The following is a 23,181-nucleotide window of genomic DNA, read 5'->3' on the forward strand; positions in this document are numbered from 1 at the left end:
ACTTACTGAACTTTTTCCTATCCATCTGTCTGTCTGTCATTTAACTATCATCTATATCTATGTCAACAAGCTACATGTGGGCCTCTAGAACCAGTGTGAAACCTCTGATCTGGGCAGAGTTTATCTCATACCTGGGTTTAGAAACTTCAGCAACTCACATAGCTGTCTATGGGTTACTTCACAATTGTCAGCAAATAAAATGGTAGATAAACGAGCTTTCTGATAAGTTTACTATAAACACAAACACAAGGTTTTAATGAATTTAAAATAAAGGTTTAAAATAGTTACTTGTGGTATGGTTATCAGAATATCTCATAAACACTGGTACAGTTTGTGTATTATGCATAGCTGTGTGTTTCCAGTAGGATGATTGTTAACATACAACGCATGTTTTCAAGAACTCTATTCCATCAGGGAAAAACACTGCAGGGACCAGTATATTATAAACACATAGAAGTGCCCTATGGTTTATAGCAGTGGTTCTCAACCTTCCTAATGCTGGAATCCCTTAATACAGTTTCCATATGTTGTGGTAACCCCAACCATAAAATTCTTTTCATAACTGCAATTTGCTACTGTTATGAATTCTACTGTAAATATTAGATATGCAGATGATCCCAAGGGGTTGGGACCCACAGGTTAGAGGTTGGTGATGCCCTAGGGGCTGGAGCTCTGGTGATAGCCTCTTTAGACTCTGGAGCTAAGCCATGTAGCATGGCTTGACTGGATCCAAAGTTGTATATTGCAAGCCATGACAGTTACAGTGCAGACAAAGTAGCCAAATCACAGATCAGTATCACCTATCACAATCAGATTTATCCTATGGCAACAGAAAATTTAAGGAAGCGCTTTGGTTCCTTCAAAAAGGCTTTGTCAAATGTTGGGATTCTGTAAACCCCACCCCTCAATTACCTGGTAGTAGCCAGGTATGCTCCGCCCCAATGACCTGACACTATAAAAAGGTGCTGCTTGCCCCTCCTCTCTCTCTTGCCTCCTGGCTCTCTTGCTCTCCCACCCCTACCCCTCCTGTTCCCTTTCCCTTCCCCCCTCTCGCTCAACGTGCTCATGGATGGCCTCTTCTCTACTCCTCGATTCCTCTCTCTCTCTCTGCCTCTACCACCTTCTTAACTCCCCCATGACCTGAATAAACTCTATTCTGTACTATAGCGTCGTGTGGCTGGTCCCTCAGGGGGAAGGGATTCCCAACATGGGCCCCCCAGAGGCATCTCCCTTGCCCCCAGGCCTCACCGAATCTCCATGGGCTATATGCCCCCCCCCACTCTCTTCATCCTTCCCCTAACATTGGACATCATCTTTTCACAACATTGGTGCCCCCTGACTTTTCCTTTCAGTGACTTTTCCTTTCATTGGTGCCCTGTCATCTTTTCCTTTCATCAAGTACTTATTTTAAAAGATGATGATGAATGGATGATGTTTTTTCCAAAAGGGATACATCTAACTAAAACCAAAGCTTTAATTTTGATAGCTTATTAGTGTGAATAGGCCAAATTTAAAAAATAAGTTTAAATATTTGTCTATTAAATGTTTTAAATGTAAAAGGTTTTATACTTGTACCTGATTATTAAGAAAGTTTTTGCCTATTATAAAAGACTCAGATAATAGAAAAAGGTGAAATAAATACACAATAGATAAACACTTATACAACTCATAAATAATTATTACTTTCATTTTTCTGGGACACAGCCAAATATTATGTTTAGGAGTTCAAGCATCATACTACCTGACAAACTATCCTGGACAAGTTCGTTAACCACTCTAAGACACAGTTTTCTAACCTGTACAACAACTGTAGTTCTATCTTGTGAGATGGAGAGGACCAATGACAGATTGCTATGCAGTGTATCAGTGCTAGCCACCAACACACCGTAAGTACTTAACAAACATCAGACAGTACTGCTAATTTTGTCATGGCTGTGCTGGCTAGTTTTATATCAACATGACGCAAACTAGTTATCTGGAAGTTAAGAATCTTAACTAAGAAAATGCCTTCCATAGAACTGGCCTCTGGCAAGCCTGTGGCCATTTTCACAATTGATGATCAATATAGGAGGCCCAGCTCATTGTGGGTGATGCCCCCCTGGTAGACAGTCCTAGATGGTATAAGAAAGCAGGCAGAGCAAGTCCTGAGGAACAAGCCAGTTGGCAGCACTCCTCCCTGTCTTCTGCATCAGTTCCTGCCTCCTGGTTCTTGTCCTGAATTCTGCTGAAAGAAGGACTGTGATGTGGATGTGAGGGCTGAGTTAAAGCCTTTCCTCAACAAGATGGTTTTGGTCATGGGATCCTGGTGTTTAAGCACAGCAACAGAAACCCTGAGTCATACAATGGCCTTGAGCTAGGAAGTATTTACTATTAATCACTTTTTTGACTGACTGTTCTAGAGTCTGGATTCAGGACACACGCAAAGCCACACTGTCAACTCTTAGCCATGCACAGTTTTGAGAATTTTATTAGTACTAAATTACTTCTTAGAACTTTTAAGTGGGGACTACCATTACTCCCAGTTTACAATAAAGAAATAGGGAACACAACCACAACTGGAATGCAGACACCACAGATCAGCTTTTTCATCTCTGTACAACCCTTTCCCCAAGGGACTTACCAATATCCATTTGCTTAATAACCATACCCACCCTAATCTATATTTGTCCCTATCAGCTATATAACCACAACTTTAACATGAGAAAATAGTTCAGACTAAATTCACTTTTAAATGTAAAAAGAAATTTTGATACTAAAAATTCTTTTTGATGAAACATTAAAAATTGCAAATATTAGGACAAACATTCTTATTACTGGTATCGCTCATCCATCTAATCATTTCCCCGGGATACATTCCCTATCAAAATGACCATTCTGTATACGGATCTTAATAAATATTTGTTAAACGAATATTCTGTGTACCAGACACTAAGTCAGTTTTAAACTATCGACAGAGCCTCGGATAGGTGGTATCCGGTTATCCCAATTTTACAAATAAGAAAGCAGGGCTCAGTGAGGTCGGTGGTGGTGAGCCCTTATCCTTGTGCAGGAACCCTTCAGGTGACTCCTTGCCACAAGTGACTTCAGGCCAGCCAGCTGGAGCTCTCCTCTGCTCACCTTGGCTTGAGACTCCCGGTCCCGAATATTCCATGGAGGTCCATCCTGCTCCGTAGCCAAGGTCGAGTTCGGGATCTCCTTCCTCTTCCTGGAGTTCTCCTCCTTCTCTAACTCCATCAGGCTGCAGGGGAAAGATCAGCTGGAGATGAGTACCCCGCAAAAAACGGGGTCCTGGCCTCTCCCCAGCAAAGCGCTGGAGAGGAGTGACGGTTTGCAGTTGAAACCAATTTGCCACGCTTGGCCCTTGCAGAAGAAGCCGCGGACCTACGCCTTTTCCCTCAGTGCGGACTATAAATCCGCGCCTCCTCAAGCTAAGGAGTCGCGGAGTTCGAGGCGCTCCCTGAAGCGCGTCGTGGGCAGAGCAAGGGGCTCCCCCTCCTCAAGCCTCTGTCCACGCCCCCAGGTACCGAACCAACGCCCCACAGTCCCTAGGCAACGCCCCACAGTCCGCCGCGGACCGCCGCCAGCCGCTGCAGCTCTAAAGGTTCCCTCCCGCTCTGCCGCGCCGCGTTTAAACAGACCGGAAGTGATGACGTCCGACTTCCGGCTGTTGAACTCGGCGAAACCGAAGATTCGGGATGGCGACCAAGCGGCTGGCACGGTACGCTAGAGGTTTCCCCTCAGGGTGGGCGGCGGTCATCCGCAACCGTTTGATCTGGATCTGAAAAGGGTCCTGGTCTTCTCGGTTTCGGACCCCACCTCGCCATTCGCGCCAAGTTGGAGGAGCCCGAGAAACCCCGGGTCCTCTGAATGGCGTGCTCTATCGGGTCTGTTCATTCTGGGCTCTAAGGAACGCCTGGAATGTGACAGCTCCCACATTGAGGCAGATGCCACAGCACCCACTGCGTCCAAGTGACCTGCCTAGTCCAGTTTTATTGTCAGAATTACTACAGACTCTCGGTTTTTTGTTTTTTGGTTTTTTTTTTTTTTTTTTTTTTTTTGGATACGCTAGGCACATTTGAGATTTATGGACTCGGTGTGAATTGGCCAGGCATTGTAGAATGGGCTTACAATGCCAACATAGCAAATTGGAGGCCATCCCGGTCCATATAGAGATGTTCAGGCAGACTAGGGCTATATAGTGAGACAGCCACAAAACAACAACAGAACCAGATCCAAAACAAACCCCTATCTAATGTATTAATTAATAGCATAGATTTGGAGAGTGAAACGTCCTATCAAAGGTTAACATACTATAGCCATCTTTGAGCAAATTATTTACCTTACTCGTGCATAAACTACAGGTTGTAGATATCTCTACCTCTTAGAATTGTTTCTTTTAAAGTCATCATTCCTAGTTTAGTATGTGTTGAAGAAGTGATTAGTAAATGTTAGTTTTTCATTCCAAATCTCTACTTTGGCCTCACATCTTGTGTTTTTTCCCAAATAGCCAAAATATCAGGTGTCTGTCTACTTTAGGTTGTATTTATCATCATCTGGGACCTTTCCTTCTTCGAACTGCAGTGTATTGCTGTTGGGAGTCTTTTATCATAGACTACCTTCCAGTAGTACTCTGGTAATCTTACTTCCTCCCCTAGTTTTAGAGTTTAGGAACAGGCCTCGCCCCTTAGAGCATAGCAAATCTGTATAGTCAGTAGAGTTCCTCAGTACTCCTAGAAAACGAGAACAGGTAAGATTAGTTGTTTGTGAAGCCCATCCAGGTATAAACTCAAGAGAGGATGGCAGCTAGCACAAGGACCCAGAACTTTTAAAGTCTATGCCTAGTTTTCTTCAGTCAGTGTACAGCTGTTGTTTGAAACAGGGCTCTGCTATATGCTGTGAGCTATTCCCAAATTCAGTTTTGCCTTGGCCCAGTTACTGCCGAACTTGCAGGTGTGTGCCCTACACCCAACTCCACTGAGTACATGAGTGAGGATTTCCCATCTGTTCAGGGCTGTTAGTTTGATAGCATATTCTAACTGGAGTGGAAATGAGTTTCTTGGTCTTCCTGTGTTGTGCATTTTTAGGCGGCTTGGACTAATTAGGAGAAAGTCAGTTACACCAGCAAGTGGAAACCCAGGAGGAAGCAGAGTCAGTAAGTCGCATGTTTACAGTTTGAAGCCTTGCACTTGGAGCACCGACAAGACCTAAGAGCACTGTGGTCTTTTGCAGGACAGTTGTATGACTACTTAATTGTCATTGATTTTGAATCTACGTGCTGGAAGGATGGGAAGCACCACAATAGCCCTGAAATAAGTAAGTTTGGGATGCCAGTGGCCAAAGCTAGTGCTCCCTGAGTCTTCTTAAATGTCCTAGATATGAGCCAGCCAGTGAGAAAACAGAATGCTGTAAGCTCATAGTTTAATATAAAAACTCTTACCTAAAAAAGAATAAAATACCAAATACCTGAATGTGATGATGCAAAGTAGCTAGTTTTAAGATTACATTTAAAACTTTGATTAAACTGAAAAAAAAAATATGGCTTTGCAATAATAAAGTACATTTTAATTCATATTGTCTTCATGTTTAGAACAAAATGGACATACTTTGATATTTTGACTTATTCCTTGGCACAGCTTTTCTATAACTTCTCACCGTTTCAGATGTTCTAATAAGCACTTACTGGAATTGATTGTTTAATAGTGCTATTATAAAAGCAGTGTCTGTTTAGGATGATTTACATATTCAGGCCCGGTGTGGTGGGACACACCCTTAATCCCAGCTCGAAGGGAGCAGAGACAGGTGGATCTCTATGAGTTTGAAACCAACTTATTCTAAATTGGTGGTTCTCAATCTTCCTAATGCTATGACCCCTTAATACAGTTCTTCATGTTATGAAGACCCCCAACCATAAAATTATCTTTATTGCAACTTTACAACTGTAATTCCACTGTTATAAATCATAATGTAAATATCTGATATGCAGAATATCTGATGTGCAACCCTTGTGAAAGGGCCATTTGAACCCCAAAGGTTATGTGACCCACAGGTTGAGAACTACTGGTCTGTATAAACTTCAGGACTGCCAAGGACTATATAATGACACTCTGCCTCAAAATAAGTAAATAATTAGTAATAACAAAAAATATATATTTAAGTGTTAACCCATGGTTCTTTTATTTAGTTGAATTTCCAGCAGTTTTGTTGAGTACAACGACCGGAGAGATTGAATCTGAGTTTCATGCTTATGTTCAGCCTCAAGAACATCCAATTCTTTCTGAATTTTGCACTGAATTGACAGGGATAAAGCAGGTAGGATGCAAATTTTAGAAGCTCAAAATGTCAGTTTGTAAAAGAAAAATAAAAGCTACATGCCACTTGGAATTAAATGTATTTAGTGTTAGGAAAAATAATGTCTCCTCTCAAGGCCACTGGAATCCTGAAAATCTCAGAAGAGCATTATAAACACAAAGGTCAAAGGTTGCAGCTCAGTGTGAGGGTGCTCCCCTAGGATGGGTGAAGCCTGGGGTTTAACTCCCAGTTAATTTTACAGAACTAACCATGTAACTCACTGTCTTTTATTTCTGTGAGACTGGCCTTCAGATTACACGTCTATGAAAGAAAGAGTTACCAGCCTAGTTCCTGTTACCATAGTGAATTCAAGTCTGCACTATTTCTTGTCTGTATGTGTTAGTCTTTTCACTAGAGAAACTTTGTCCGTCAGAACCTCCCCCTTGCTCTGTCCCCCACAGTGCAGAGTTGTAATAAATGCTCAGTGCCTCAGAAGTTCATTTGTTGAGTTGAGATTTTGTGCCTCTTACCAGGTTCAGGTTGATGAAGGAGTCCCCCTGAAGATTTGCTTGTCTCAGTTCTGTAAGTGGATTCATCAGCTTCAGCAGCAGAAGATAATGAGTTTTGCTACTGGGGACTCAGAGCCTTCTACTTCTGAAGAGAAACTGTGTGCTTTTGTTACTTGGTCAGGTAAAGCATGAGTTATGCCTACAAATCACTCTGGGTGGCACTAAGAGGTGGCTCAGCGGGCACAGTGATTGTTGCACAATCCTGAGGACCAGAGTTGACATCCTCAGAACACATGTAAAAGCCACATGGACATAGTGGTCTGTCTGTACTACAAATACACTAGGCAGAGACAGGGAATCCCAAGAGCAAGCTGGCTAGCCAAACTAGCCAAAACAGCAAGTCCTGGTCTCAGTGAGGAACCCGTCTTGGTAAATAAGGTGGAGAGCAATTGGTTCCTAATGTCAGTCTTGGACTTCTGCATGTATGTACGAATGTCTGCATATATATACACAGGCATGTGCACACACACCTGCACTCCCACACTATGAATATGTGACAGATACATACCACACATAACATACCACACATATGTACACCCCACGCACCAAAACCAGAGTACCGTAACACTTCCACTATTTAGTCCTTTATTTCTGGTTCCATTCTTGTTAACCCAGGATTGTGTTTGTTAACCTAATTGACCAGAGAAAGAAAATCAAGGGACATCAAGAAAAGCAAATTCATCATTTTTTAAAAAAATTTGAGTCGGGACCATCCTCAGCTAAAGGCAGGTTCTGGAGAAGAGTGGATGTAAGAGCAGCTAAGGGAAGGAAGGAGCAGACATGAGACAGCCATTAGCATCATGCGAGACAGCACAGAGAGGAAGCACATCTCTATGGCTTCTCCTACCCTGACAACTTTAGTCTCTTTCCAGCTTCATCTTTACATAATATCATTTCCTCAGAAACTTTATTCATTGGTTACACAGCTTTTCAAAATACATTTTCTTCTGATTCCTTGATTACATAAGAATATTGAAAGAGGAACAAATAGCAATTTTATGAAAACTAAAAATGATGAAGTCTATTTTTTTTAAACTCAGTATTTTCTTTCTTGGGGTTGGTTTCATAAAACCTTGTGGTTACAGAAATGCTAGACAGGGTGACTGTTTAGGTTTGATTCTGCTTCAATTTGGACATTGCTAATAGATCAAAAAGTTATTTCCTACTACCTATTATACCAAACCTGGCTTTCTACGAAAGTTCAGTCTTTAACCCGTATTTCATTCTTCCTTTCCTTCCTCTATATTTCATTTATATTTGTCATAAGACCATTGTCCTTTTTCTTTGATTCTTAAAATATTGTTCAGCCCCTTTGCTTAAGCAAGGGCAGTCTATCAGTAAAGTTCTGGTCTGACAAGTCTGTTCAGAAGGCTGGCAATTCCCTGAGCCAGGATGCGTTCCTCTGTGTCTCTGTCTTGAACCCTTTTTTTCCATACAATTCCTATCTTTATTATAATTCTGTAAAGAACAGAAAAACACCAGGATTTTTTAAACTGCTTGCTTTTGCCTTCTGGAAGGTACCAAGGCTTGTCATAAACTTTTATGATCAAAATCTCTTCCTATTCATACAAGTTTCTTGTTTCTAAACTTGAACATTAAAAACCCAGCAATTCAATTACAGCTTGTCAGCTTCTAGAATTTCCCTAAATTTTTCTTCTTCAATAATTCTTCTCACTATCATACTTAATAACAATACTTATTAATGATCTAAGTATTTATTTAAGTATTAAGGTCTTGGGAAAGACTCAATTTTCTGCATAACTTTTTTCCAGGGAACTTTTATTAATTTCCTGCTTTTTTGCACCAGCTTTTTGTTATCCCAGCTCTAGCTTTTAGAGAGAGACCTATAACACTAAGAAACAAGTATAGCAAAAGGTGTGCAGTGAATATCTCCCAAGGGCAGTGAAGGGTCGGTCCAGATATCCAAGCACCAGAACTTTGTCAAATGGTGCCTTCAGGATGCCTGGCATTGCCACCCCAGACCCATAAGGATCCCTGTCTCAAAATAAGATGGGGGGCACCTGAGTAATAACACCAGAGACTGTCTTCTGACCTGTACACTGACCCACTTGCACAAGCACGCATGCACACCCATGCATATGCACCTGTACATACACAGAAGACAGTATTTTGAAACAGCCATCAACATAATTTCTTAATGGTAAGTTTTATAAGATGTAAGGTAATAAAAACCATATGAACATTAGTTATCAGCACAGCAATTAAATCTTAACTGCTTTACTGTATCTCATTTTGTATATTTTATTTGTAAATGGAAACGCACTGACATCACTGACTCTTATTTTAATATCTGTAATACAGACTGGGACTTGGGCATTTGTCTACAGTATGAGTGTAAAAGAAAGCAGCTGTTAAAACCTGTGTTCTTAAACTCTTGGATTGATCTCAGAGCAACTTACAAGGTAAGAATCAAAGATGGGAGCATGCTCACTTTGTTTCTGTTGAAACCTGTTACACTTTATCTTATTGGTGTAAATTTTATAAATAAGGTATTTTTCTTTTGTAATATTCACATAAATGTGTGTCTTAAAATATTTGAGACAGCACAGCAGTAATAATTTCCAAACCTGATAGCACTAAAAGATAGAAAAATAACTTTGTAACCTCTGTAGTAGTCATTGCATTTTTTAAAATATTTTTTTTTATTAGCTTTTTTATAAGAGAAAACCCAAAGGACTAAGTGGTGCCTTGCAGGAAGTGGGAATAGAATTTTCAGGACGAGAACATTCTGGTTCGTATAAACTGATAATTATTTTATTACATATGTCATTTAGCTTTTGTAAAATTTTTATATTAGTTTCATTTAGGGGTTAGTGTCATTATTAATAGCTTGCAGGCAAAAGAACAATGTTCTTAACCTATATAACTGAAATTATTTCTGATTTTTGAGTTAACCAATTTCTTGACTATAGATAAAGACCACCATCTAGTGGTTCTGTTGGTTTAAAAATAAGTAAGTAATGAAAACAATGAGCACATCGCCCAGATGATCTGATGAAGATGGTAATGTTTCACAAGTGGTCTGTGCAGGTCACTGCTCACTCTGGAAGCTGACTGACAGATTTTCACCTGTGTAAATACAAGTCATTTTATCCTTCACAGCTTCCCACAGACCAATTTACGATAATTAAAATCAGCAAGTGGTCATAAAAGTAGCAGTATGCTCCAATTTCTGTTTAAATGTAATTTGTTTTCTGTTATTTCTTTATGGCAGCATCATGGCATTCAGAGTTTGATACTTTTATTTCTTCAGGCTTAGATGATTCTCGGAACACTGCTCTTCTTGCTTGGAAGATGATCAGGGATGGTTGCCTAATGAAAATTACCAGGTCCTTGAACAAGGTTGGTAGTGTCTTGTCACTTCTGTCATTTTGAGGCTCGAGTAGTAGTTATGTTCATTAAAATGTTGATTTCAAGTGTGTAGTCACTTATGCACCAGTTTCTATTTTCTTGTCATATATAATGTCTACAGAAGAAATTATAAATACAGTTCCTAAAGCAATCAATTTGTCTGTGGAATCATAGGTTCTCACTAAGAATCCCAAGATTTTGGCCAGAAATTTGGGTACAGATCAAGTTGAGGAATCATCTCCTTGCAACATTAACATCCAGGGTCCCAGCATATACCAAAAGGAGCCCCAAAGTACAGTAAATACAAAGGAAAATACTCAAGTAAATTCAGTTTGTGTGAATTCCTGTATAAAGGACCAATTACAACTAAGAAGCAACACAAAAGCAGATGTTTACAATATCAAACAACAATTCCCTCTTTTCACTACCAAGTCCTCGACATCTGTGGAACAACTGCATTCTCCCACCTTGAATCCAGCTCCCTATATCCAGAAACCAAGAAAAAGTCATCAGCTTGTATCAAATGACAGCTCAAAGTCCTCAACACTTAACTCCAACTTGGTACTTGTATCTACAACCATTCCGTCTGTTAATCTTGTTTCTGATGTAGAAATGTGTCATACTTTTGACTCTTTGCCGATGTTAGCTGAGTGGGAAGATGTAGTTTTGCTGCCAGCATCTCAGGCTGAGGCAGACACAGATACTGTGCTTCCTATTAGTGACACAAATGTGGACACTTCATTTACTTCTGCAGGCAGATCACTGGTTTCAGAAGAACCAGAAACACTTAGTTATGAAAACTTTGAAGACCTTAAGGAAACTCCTCAAAACTCTGAGACACCTAGGTCTATTGTGTATAAGAGCCCTCACAGTACAGTCTACAATGTAAAAGGAGCCAAACATCCAGACTCGGATGCCTCTGCTTTTAAGTTACCCGAGTGCAGAGCATTACCTTTCACCAGTGTTCACGCCAGCGAGTCACGGCCTCCAGTTTGGAGGAAACAGCCTCTCCTTTCAGGTGGGACTAAAAGGAGTTCATTTAGTCCTCCAGCTTTCCCACCAGCCAAAAAGCACACCTTGACTATTCATGAAGAAAAGTCAACGTCATCTACTTGCTCCCCAGGAACTACTTCTTGTAAAGTTCCTCCCTCTGTATTAACATCCACAGTTAATCTACAAGAGCCTTGGAAGACTGGAAAGATGACCCCCCCTTTATGCAAGTGTGGCAGAAGATCTAAGCGGCTTATTGTTTCTAATAATGGGCCAAACCATGGGAAAGCCTTCTATTGTTGCCCTGTTGGAAAATACCAAAAAGACAGAAAATGCTGTGGTTATTTTAAATGGGAACAGACACTTCAAAAGGAAAGAACCAGTGGCAAAGCTCTACCTCATTCCTCAGAAGGACTCACTTTCTGCTCTCCAGAAACAAGCCATATTTGTGACAGAAATTTAAGTTTGCCTATTAAAAATATTTTACGACTCCGACCTTCAATGAGAAATTGATAAAACTCTGTTCTAAACTGTCTTTTACTGGAGTATAAGCCTTATCTGACTTTTATGAAGGAAAGGTAGCAGTAGGGTTTATGATACAGTGTACATCTGAGCACTGCAGCTATGCTGGAACAGTTCATATGACAGAAGGGAAGTATCTTGTGTGACGTGCACTCTTGCCAAGTAGTTGTCAACTGTCGTCCATTCTTGCAGCAGTCCTTGTTCCTACGTTTCTAAGCATTAGCATTTGGATGATGTCATATATTTCATATATTAACATTTGCTGAATGTATCAAACTATCATGAAGAACTACAAGGAAAAACTTTTTACAAACCATATTTATTAGGTTAAATTTAATAATTAGCCATAGAACATGACATTTGTCTCTTATACTTTGACCTTGAAGCAAATTTCAAACTATTTAAATTACTTGATTAAAAATATAACTAGTAAAATTTATACTCAACTTTTAGGTAAATAGTCTAAGAATTATGACAATTTCCTAAAAATAGGGTTCTTTCCAAAGCTTGAAGATTTGTTCTGATTTATATATTAGCATATTAGAATTGTTTCATTAAGTTTTGAAAACCCATGGGACAGAGAGTTAGTTTAGAAACTGCTTCTAAAATTATTTGATTTCAGAATGCAATCTCTGATGTATTAACTACAAAATACTTTAAATCCAGTTTAAAAACAGTCTGCCCACATGATCTGTTGCTGCTGCAGACTTGTAGACACTTTTTTCTTTATAGGTACTGTGATCAGTGGGATGAGTTTAAATTGGTGCCCATTCCTTTTCCCTCAGTTCATTTCTTTTGACCTTTCCACTGACAGTCTTTGGCAGCTCTTCAAGAAATTCTATCTGTTGGTAGAGGGGAAGAAGTTAGTCTAGCACTTGTAAACTTTATTCAGATCATGCCAGTTACAAAATAGCTGTTTCAAGTTCTAGGTAAAAGGATGAAGTCAGTTTGTTTGCTTACATTAATGTTATGAGTTAATTAACTGAATTATGTTAGAGGCCTCACTGTAACCTCACAATTTTTGATTAACTATTGTCATTAGCTCTGTTTGGAACCTCTTGCACAGCATATTTAAGGGCAAAGGTCATTTAAAAGGAAAAAACAAATGGAAAAATTTCCAAAGCACTGAACAAGTATCAGTTGTAACAAGGACTCCTACCTTTCTGGGGTATTTGTAAGGCGCTGTAGTCTTTTTCACATGCTCCTGAATCTCCTTTTTCAGTTGTTCTTGATCATGGGATTTGTAATCAGGATTCAGGACAATAAAAGCCTTTACTACCTAAAGTATATGTGTAAAACATCAGGTGAGTTATGTGTTCAATGCCTTGGTATGTGTTGTTTGCTTTCTCTGAGTGGGAATCTGCCTGGAGTGAACCATTGGGGTGGGGGTCATGGTGTAGTTTATTCTGGCTGAATGCTCATGCACCTAAGCCACCTGGCTGACCCATGGCTTAGTCTTTCTCAGTACCAGAGAGCTACCGCAGCCTCCTTTGCTCGGGATCACCTTTAAACCCCTGCTCTGACTACATTTCGAACTGTGTGTTCTGATCTGAGTTTAATTACCTCTGTCCTTGGCTTACGCTTAGAAACAGAGCCTCACACTAAGTACAACCTCTTGTGTAACAGCCCAGCTTCTAGGTCCTACTCTGTTCAGCTCTTGTTGAAGGGAACAACTCACTCAGACCATGCATTTTTTTGGGTTTCTTTTTTAGACAGAATCTTGTCATATATACCAGGCTGGCCTTGAACTCACAGTGGTTCTCCGGTCTCAGTTTCCTAAGAACTGGATTATACTACTACACTTGGCTTATTGTTTTCCCCCAGAAAAGACTGAACCTAGAGACACCCCCAGCCTTTTCCATGCATTCTTTATACAGGCTGTAATGATACTGTTAGCCTCTTTACTATTGTTCTGACCCACTTACATATCCAGGAAACAGGAGAAGTGACCATGGCTGGCACTATACCCACAAATCCTTTCCCTGAAGTCAGTCCTGCCTACAACTGTTTTGAGGAGATTTACCAAGAGTTTTAGGACCTTCAATGGAGAAGGAAGTGTGAGTGGGATCCTGTCTTGTTCCTCCCTGGGCTCTGCCAGCACTATCACTGCTGTCCTTAGATGCATTACTGCCTGAGGCAAGCAGTATTTAGCACCAAATCTAGATTCCCAGTGTGGGCTTCAGTCCAGAGAGGCCCTTACAGCTCTTTTATGATTGAATACCCTGTACTTTAGGAACTGAAATCTTATTAAATTTATTTTCTTCTCTCAATCTAAGAGAAATGCTTAATCAAGTTATTTGAAACAGTCACTTAGAAGAGCCATTTGATAAGAAATGACAACTTGCAACTAAAATTTTTTCACATTGAAAATTGTTTACCAGGCAGCAGTTTTTTTAACCCCATTACCTTTATTTTCTTTATTCTAAAAAGTTTGAGTATTTCTAATTAACATGTTGATGTCATCAGAAATTTATATAGCTGTGCATGTGTTTGTTGTAGGTAGAATTTATCCTATTTGTTTTTGGTATTTTATTTTTGCAACTATTTTGCAACATTTTTACTAATTGAAAAATTAAAACTGTTTATAGGCATTGGTTCACAAAACGTTTATAGCTTTGATAACATGTACTTTACCTTCCTATAAGCCATTACAGAAAATACTAACTCAACAAAACACAGTGGTAAAAAGTGTGAACCCTAGGCTGGGTGGTGGCAGTGCATACCTTTAATCCCAGCATTGAGGAGGAACAGGATTGGCAGAGTGCTTTCTAGGACAGCCAGGGCTACAGAGAGAAACCCTGTCTCAAAAAGGCCAAAGACCAAAATAACAAAACAAAATAAAAATTATATCACTGAAGTCAAACAACCTAGACCATAGGGAGTTTGTTGTGTGATCTTGTTAAACTAAGATCCTCTCTCTGGTCCTTTTATTTGTTTGTTTGTTTTGTTTTCTCTATAAAAGAAGCAAGGATTTGAAAAGCCAGTCTAAGATAAAGCTTAGAATAATGTTTGGAGCATCGGAAGTCATCAAAACATGATAGATCAGGTTCGGGAGCAAAAGTACAAATACTTAGGATTAGGGAGTTTGCATTTATTTGCTTTGCTTTGGTATTTTTTAAACCCATAAACCCATCAGGTTGGGCCAGCAGGATGTCTCAGTGCGGAAAGGTACTTGCTTCAGAGTCTCACACAAACACACATACACACACTGTTAATGTGAAAAAATTCATCACAAGTGTTACTTCTCACCAAACAGCTTTTCTAATGACTATTTCAAATAATTTTTGGTTAAGATTTTCTCTCAGATTAAGGAGTAAAGAAAATAAGGTTTCTGTTTCCAAAGTACAGGGTACTTAGTCAAAAAATAAGAATAAATGTAATTTTGGGGAAAAAAAATCACACGAGCTAAGTTTCTCTGAAATTTTATAGAAAATCTTTGATTTTTGGGGGTAGGCAGTATCTGTGGTTGGGCTAGTCTGTAGCAGCCACTAGCAATGTGTGACTACTGTAATTAAGTTGCTTTAATTAGTCTCATATTGCAGGTGACTGGTAGCCCTGTATGTTTATTTCCTAGAGAATGCCATTGAAGAACATTTTCATCACTGTAAGTCCAAGTCCAGCCAGGACCTCTGGCGTTGGTCCGATTGTTAGAGCTGTACAAGCCAAGGAATTTGATGGCTTAGCCATCTCTGTAAACCTACATTTCTTCCTTTATTTTTTGTAAGGATTTACTTATTGTTTTTAATATATATGAGTGTTTTGTCTGCATGTATGTGTACTGTATGTGGGCCTGGTGCCCATGGTAACCAGAAGAAGGATCAGATACCATAGAACTGGGACTACAGAGCCCCCACCACACACCTCCCACACCCCTTGGTGGATACTGGGAATTAAACCCAATGTCCTCTGCAAATACTTTTAACCTCTGAGGTACCTCCCCACCCCCACCTGCCTGCCTGCCTGTGTTCCTTCCATCACTTCTTCCCTTCCTTCCTTCCCGCCTTCCTTCCACATTTCAATATTTTTAAAATAGCCTTTAAAATATTAAACACTTTTCAGGAATAACATGTAGTCCCTGCATCCCTATTAGAAACCTTGTCTTTTAAAAAGATTCTACCATGCATAGTCATGCACACTTGTAATCCCAGCATTTGTTATTGTCATGTCTTTTAATCCCCTTCCATTCAGAATGACTCCCCAGGCTTCTAATTTCTTTTGTGGCAGTGATATTTCTTATATCACAGGTTGGATTATATTTTTATTACGTGATTATACATATTTTATAAATATTTGTTTTATTCCTAATACATATGTTGGTCTTGTGGTGGAATGTAAACCTGATCCCCTTCCTCATCAATACCTGAGGTTTGGGACAAGGAGCAGGCTTGTGCTGGGTGGGAGAGTGCTTACCTACCCTAGGCAAGGGCAGTCCCAGCACTTACGAACCAGGGGTAGGAGGATCTTTCCAGGAGTACATAACAATCAAGTGAGTAGATAACTTTAAAAATAGCTTATACAATGTGCACATTTCAAATTTTTAGAAAATGTAATTAGGGGCTGGAGAGATGGCTCAGCAGTTAAGAGCACTGATCTTCCCTAGGACTCGGGTTTAATTCCCAGCACACACATGGCAACTCTCACAAATGTTTATAACTCCAGCTCCAGGTGATATGACATCTTCACACAGACATACATGCAGGCAAAATGGCAATGCATCAATAAAGACAAAAATAAAACAATCATTTAAAAAAGGAAAATGTAATTAAACACACCATCAATGAGGGCACAGGGTAATCAAATCTCATACTAAGCACATACTAAACAAACTCCACCATTGAGTTACATCTTCCTGGAAAATAAAGTTCTCAAAGCAAAGTAGCCTGTGAAATTCCTTAAACATACTAAAGTGTGAAAAATCAACTGAGAAAATATTAATGCAACAGTTAAGAAAATGCTCATTTAAAATCTTATTTGCTTTTAGGTAAGTCACCTGAGAATAAGTTAAAATTCATGAAGACTGTCAAATGTAGTTTGGCTTAGCTGTATTAGGAATTCTTAAAACAGGCAACAGTAAACATTGTTTTGTTTTTAATTACCTCTCCTCTGATGGGGTCTGGGCTGCTGACAACAGCTGACTCTGCAACAGATGGATGCTCTATGAGGGCACTCTCTACCTCAAATGGTCCAATTCGGTAACTAGGAAAACATGACAGGCACTCAGAAGGGTAAGTTAGGTGGATCCCAGAATGCTTGATAAATAGACATACATGTATGGAAAAGAAAATTACCCAGAGGATAATATGATATCATCTGATCTTGCAACAAACCAGAAATAGCCATCCTCATCCACATATCCTCGGTCCCCAGTGATGTAGAAATTTCCTCGTAGAGTGGAAGCAGTTTTTAAAGGATTATCCTGCAAAACAAGTGTTGTTTTGTTCATATTATTATGAATGTGACTCTCTTGTCTAGTCATATTTTTACATGTTCAAAGAAAAGGTTTGGCTCCTTTGAGGAACAAATGAAGAGCGCCAGGGTCAAGTAGGAATGAATTTCAAGCATGGATCTAGCCCGACAAAAGAAATAAATTAATTGGGAGATCCAGGGACACAGGCCTGGTGAGACTGCACTGGGAGTAGCGGGTGGGGGAGCAAAGAGGTCTGTGCTGAGCGCTCAGAAAGCGCACCCCCCATTGGTTCAGGGGAGCAGGAACCCTGCCTTAGGGTTTCTATTTCCACACAGCTGGCCCATGCATGCAGAACAGGCACTCAGGCCATCTGCCACCAGGAACAGCGGAGATCCAGGAACACAGGCCAGGTACATGGGAGAGACAAGAACTAGTCACTGACAACAAGATGGCAAGAGGAAAGCAAAAGAACTTACCCCAGGGAAACCAAGACAACCTGGAAACACCAGAACCCAGCTCTCCCATCACAGCAAACAGCAGAATGCCAAACATTCCAGAAGAAGAAGACTCAGACCCAAAATCATACCTCAAGATGATGATAGAGATCCTTAAGCAAGAACGGGAGGAAAAGCATAAAGAAATAGAAGTTTTTAAAGAGGAAAAAAAATCTCAAAGAAATTTAAAAGAACTAGAGGAAAACAGAATCAAAGAGATGAAGGAATTGAAGAAGGAATTTAAAACGGAAATGGACACAATAAAGAAAACACTAAAAGAGACAACCCTGGAGGTAGAAAGCCTAAAAAAGAAATCAGGAGTCACAGATGCAAGCATCTCCAACACACTACAAGAGATAGAAGAGAGATCTCAGGGGCTGAAGAGAACATTGAAAAGATAGACTCAGAGAAGATGCAAAAGCCAAAAAGCTCCTAACACAAAATGTCCAGAGGATCCAGAGAAGACCAAACCTAAGGATAATAGGAATAGAAGAGGGCCAAGAATATCAACTAAGAGGCACAGTAAATATCTTCAACAAAATCATAGAAGAAAACTTCCCTACCCTTAAGAATGAGATGACCGTGAGCAAAAAAGAAGCCTACAGAACTCTAAATAGAGTAGACCAGAAAAGAAATTCCTCCCGACACATAATAGTCAAAACGCCAAGTGCCCAAAGCAAAGAAAGAATACTAAAAGCAGTAAGGGAAAAAGGTCACGTAACATATAAAGGCAGACCAATCAAAATCACACCCAACTTCTCAACAGAGACTATGAAAGCTAGAAGATCCTGGACAGAGACATCATGCAGACCCTAAGAGAACACAAGTGTCAGCCCAAGCTGCTATACCCAGCAAAACTCTCAATCACCATAGATGGAGAGACCAAGATATTCCAAGACAAAACTAAATTTACACAATATCTGACCACAAACCCAGCACTACAACAAATTATAGGTGGAAAACCCAATAAAAGGAGGGAAGCTACATCCTACTAAAAACAAGAAAATACCTAAGCAAGAAAACCGAAAGAAGAAAGACACACAGGCACAATTCTACCTCTAAAAGCAAAAATAGCAGAAACAGCAACCACTATTCCTTAATATCTGCTAACGTAAATGGACTCAATTTTCCAATAAAAAGATATAAGCTATCAGACTGGATACATAAATAGAATCCATCATTTTGCTGCATACAGGAAACTCACCTCAGAGACAAAGAAAGACACTATCTCAGATTAAAAGGATGGGAAAAAACCTTCCAAGCAAACGGCCCCAAGAAGCAAGCTGCAGTAGCCATTCTAATATCGAATAATATATTCATTAAAGAAACCCTACTAAAGGTCAAAAATGCATTGCACCCCACACAATAATAGTGGGAGTCCTCAACACCCCACTCTCATCAATGGACAGATCATGGAAACAGAAACTGAACAAGGACACAGTAAAACTAGCAGAGGTTATGAACCAATTGGAATTAATAGACATCTGCAAGACATATCATTCTAAAACAAAAGAATATACCTTCTTAGCACCTCACCAAAATTCTTCTTGGCACCTTCTCCAAAATTGACCATATAATTAGTCACAAAATAAGCCTCAATAGATATAAGAAGATTGAAATACTCCCATGCATCTTATCAGATCACCATGGTCTAAGGCTGGTCTTTAATAACAACAAAGACAACAAAAAGCCCATATACACATGGAAACTAAACAATGCTCTATTAAATGATAGCATGGTCAAAGAAGAAATAAGGAAAGAAATTAGGATTTTCTAGAATTTAATGAAAAGGAAAACATAACATACCCAAACCTATGGGATGCAATGAAAGCAGTACTGAGAGGAAAACTCATAGCTCTGAGTGCTTCCAAAAAGAAACTGGAGAAAGCATACACTAGCAAATTTACAGCACAGTTGAAAGCTCTAGAACAAAAGGAAGCAGATACACCCAAGAGGAGTAGATGGCAAGAAATAATCAGACTCAGAGCAGAAATTGACCAAATAGAAATAAAAAGAACCATTGAAAGAATCAACAAAACCAGGAGCTGGTTCTTTGAGAAAATTAACAAGACTGATAAACCCTTAGCCAGACTAACTAGAGGGCAAAGAGACAGTATCCAAATTAACAAAATCAGAAATGAAAGTGGAGACATAATAACTGAAACTGAGGAAATTCAAGAAATCATCATACTACAAAAGCCTATACTCAACAAAGCTGGAAAATCTGGGGGAAATGGATGAATCCCTAGACAGATACCAAATACTAAAGTTAAACCAGGACCAGGTAAACCATCTAAATAATCCCATAACACCTAAAGAAATAGAAGCAGTGATCAAAAGCCTCCCAACCAAAAAAGGCCCAGGTCCAGATTCGTTCAATGCAGAATTCTATCAGACATTTATTGATGACCTAATACCAATACTCTCCAAACTATTCCACAAAATAGAGTCAGCTGGAACACTACCTAACTCATTTTTCGAGACCAAAATAACCCTCGTACCTAAACCACACAAAGACCCTACGAGGAAAGAGAACTTCAGACCAATCTCACTTATGGACATTGATGCAAAAATACTCAACAAAATCCTTGCAAACCGAATCCAAGAACATAACAAAACGATCATTCACCATGATCAAGTAGGCTTCATTCCTGGGATGCAGGGAGGGTTTAATATATGGAAATCCATCAATATAATCCACCATATAAGCAAACTCAAAGAAAAAAACCACATAGTCATCTCACTAGATGTTGAGAAAGCATTTGACAAAATTCAACACTCCTTCATGTTAAAAGTTTTGGAAAGAACAGGAATCCAAGGCCCATACCTAAACATAATAAAAGCAATATACAGCAAACCAACATCAAACTTAACGGTGGGAAACTTAAAGCAATCCCACTAAATTCAGGGACTCGACAGGCTGCCCACTCTCACCCTACCTATTCAACATAGTACTGGAAGTCCTGGCTGGGGCAATTAGACAGCAAAAGGAAATCAAAGGGATACAAATTGTAAAGGAAGAAGTAAAAACATCACTGTTTGCAGATGACATGATAGTGTACATAAGTGACTCCAAAAATTCCACCAGAGAACTTCTACAGCTGATAAACAAGTTCAGCAAAGTAGCTGGATACAAAATTAACTCAAACAAATCAGTAGCCTTCCTCTACTCAAAGGACAAACATGTGGAGAAAGAAATTAGGGAATAGATACCCTTCACAATAGTCACAAACAATATGAAATACCTTGGTGTAACTCTAAGCAAGTGATGGACCTGTATGACAAGAACTTCAAATCTCTAAAGAAGGAAATCGAGGAAGATCTCAGAAAATGGAAAGATCTCCCTTGCTCATGGATTGGAAGGATCAACATTGTAAAAATGTCCATCTTACCAAAAGCAATCTACAGATCCAATGCACTCCCATCAAAATTCCAACCCAATTCTTCATGGAGTTGGAAAGAGCAATGTGCAATTTCATATGGAATAACAAAAGACCTAGAATAGTGAAATCCATCTTCAACAAGAAAACATCTATGGGAATCACTATCCCTGACCTCAAGGTATATTACAAGGCAGTTGTGCTAAAAACTGCATGGTACTGGTACAGAGATAAACATGTGGATCAATGGAATAGAAGAGAAGATCCAGAAATGAGCCCTCACATATATGGTCAATTGATTTTTGACAAAGGAGCTGCAAACATTCAATGAAAAAAGGACAGCCTATTCAACAAATGGTGTTGGTCCAACTGGCACTCTGCATGCAGAAGAATGAAAATAGACCTTTTCTTATCTCCTTGTACAAAGCACAAGTGCAAGTGGATCAAAGATCTCCACATTCAACCAGGTACACTGAAATTATTAGAAGAGAAAGTAGGAAAAACCTTAGAACATATAAGCACAGAAGAAAATTTTCTGTACAGAACACCAATAGCTTGTGCTCTAAGGTCAAACATCGACAAATGGGACTTAATGAGATTGCAAAGTTTCTGTAAGGCTAAGGACACTGTCAAGAAAACAAAACATCAACCAACAGATTGGGAAAAGATCTTTACCAACCAAGTTCAATAATAAACAAAGGCCAAAAAAAAAAAAAAACAAAGAAAGAAAAAGGAAAATGAAAAGCCATTATGCTTAATCTTTACACACCAAGAAATCTTTGACTAATTCCAGGTTAATCTTGTTTTACATGTACTTTATGCTCATTGTAACTAGTAAGATTTTAATGCACACTATCAAACCTTTAAAAAAATCAAGTACTGACAAAAATGTATTTGTATACTTTTATGCAAAAATGCTTAAAATCTGTATAAATATCTTTGTTTTTTAAAATAAATTTGTTCAATTTAAAAAAAGAAATTAGTTACAGAGACTTGGTGCAACTGCTGGAGAATGTTTTATGTAGATCATAAGAAAAATGTTGCAGCATCCCTGAGATTTGGAGAGTAGGTACAATTAAGCCTTTTTCTAAATAATACCTAATACGGAAATAATAATCTAATAGTACCTAGCATGGAAAGAGATGATTAAAAGAAAGCTCAGTGCTTAATCCAGAGCAGATGTGTTCTTTGGCTTGTTTTTTTTTTTTTTTTTTTTTTTTTTTTTGCATAAGAAGAGACCAATTCTATAACTGACATAAGAGGAAAACCACCATAATATTGCTACCTTCCATAGAGGGTCTTGTCATGTATGATCGAGACCTCTTAGACTATTGATATAAACATTCTAATTTGTATACCATGGTTAGGGATAAGAAAGCTTCTGGTGAAATGAGTGTACTTCATCCTGTAGCCCCATTTCCTGTTTCTCAAGTTCCTCTGGAGTGGAGGGAAGCTAATTAGACTTCAGAAAAATATGTGTGTGCCGTTTGCTAGTTGAAAAGGATCCATGGATGTTATGAAAGCATAGCTAAGAGCTACCTGTGATGTTCACTTCCGTGGAGAGTTCACCAGTGTGCTAATTGGCAAGAACATTGTTTCTTTGATTACCTGTCTGTGGAACTATTAGTCATAGCAATGAATCTTTCAAGGAAGAACAAAATTCCTAGGTTTGTTTTATAAAACTAGGGGTAGTATCCAAATACTTTTGCTATAGGGTCTTGGGTATCGAGGCTGCCCTCAAACGAGCTTGAAGTAACTGAGGGCAACTTTGAATTTGTGGCCTTTCTGCTTCTGTATCCCAGATGCTAGGATTACACTTTTAAGGAATAAGTAGAAAACATATTTTAAAAATAAAACTCTTACTACATAATGAGTAAAAAGGCCAAATGGTCGATGAGGAAGAACTTGAACAGCAATGTCCCCTTCTTGTCCAGGAGGAAGAACCGCCCCATTTTCATCTAAAATCTGAAATAAAACATGTCAGTTTATTTAAGGAAATTTCAATGTAATGCCACATCTGAAATATTAGCTTTGAATCTTTTGGGCCAGAATATAGGCTTAAAAAACATTTCTATATACTTTGAGTTCTTAAATGTATTGTTTACCCACGTTATTATTGCACAAAAGTTATAAAATGCAAATCGCCAAAATGTGAAAGA

The 23,181-nt window shown here is 39.1% G+C and overlaps 3 protein-coding genes across 4 annotated transcripts in view; 1 reads left to right on the forward strand and 2 right to left on the reverse strand.

Annotated features, from left to right (window-relative positions):
• REXO5 (RNA exonuclease 5) overlaps positions 1 to 3,234 on the reverse strand; it is a gene marked incomplete at its 5' end in the record, with an annotated part of 66,460 nt that extends 63,226 nt beyond the window's left edge. Inside the window, 3 exon segments of the mRNA XM_080913011.1 lie at positions 132 to 141; positions 144 to 219; positions 3,118 to 3,234. Of these exon segments, the coding sequence (XP_080769137.1) occupies positions 132 to 141; positions 144 to 219; positions 3,118 to 3,234 (203 nt within the window).
• Positions 3,235 to 3,681: 447 nt separating this feature from the next.
• On the forward strand, positions 3,682 to 11,790 carry ERI2 (ERI1 exoribonuclease family member 2). The gene is made up of 9 exons (XM_080912409.1): positions 3,682 to 3,718; positions 5,085 to 5,152; positions 5,230 to 5,313; positions 6,182 to 6,309; positions 6,822 to 6,978; positions 9,180 to 9,280; positions 9,528 to 9,609; positions 10,132 to 10,220; positions 10,404 to 11,790. The coding sequence occupies exons 1-9, from the start codon at positions 3,696 to 3,698 to the stop codon at positions 11,730 to 11,732; spliced, it is 2,061 nt and encodes a 686-aa protein (XP_080768535.1). The 5' UTR covers positions 3,682 to 3,695; the 3' UTR covers positions 11,733 to 11,790.
• Positions 11,791 to 11,855: 65 nt separating this feature from the next.
• The window catches only part of ACSM3 (acyl-CoA synthetase medium chain family member 3), a 29,400-nt gene continuing 18,074 nt past the window's right edge, over positions 11,856 to 23,181 (reverse strand). For both annotated transcript variants that reach the window (XM_080912410.1, XM_080912411.1), the window contains exons 11-15: positions 22,886 to 22,987; positions 17,030 to 17,157; positions 16,838 to 16,937; positions 12,901 to 13,020; positions 11,856 to 12,583 (exon numbers count right to left, since the gene is read on the reverse strand). In XM_080912410.1, coding sequence (XP_080768536.1) covers positions 12,497 to 12,583; positions 12,901 to 13,020; positions 16,838 to 16,937; positions 17,030 to 17,157; positions 22,886 to 22,987 — 537 coding nt within the window. In that variant the 3' untranslated portion in view covers positions 11,856 to 12,496. The remainder of the gene's footprint in view (positions 12,584 to 12,900; positions 13,021 to 16,837; positions 16,938 to 17,029; positions 17,158 to 22,885; positions 22,988 to 23,181) is intronic.

The sequence above is a fragment of the Micromys minutus genome (assembly GCF_963924665.1).
Source record: "Micromys minutus genome assembly, chromosome: 2".
Classification (NCBI taxonomy): Eukaryota; Metazoa; Chordata; class Mammalia; order Rodentia; family Muridae; genus Micromys; species Micromys minutus.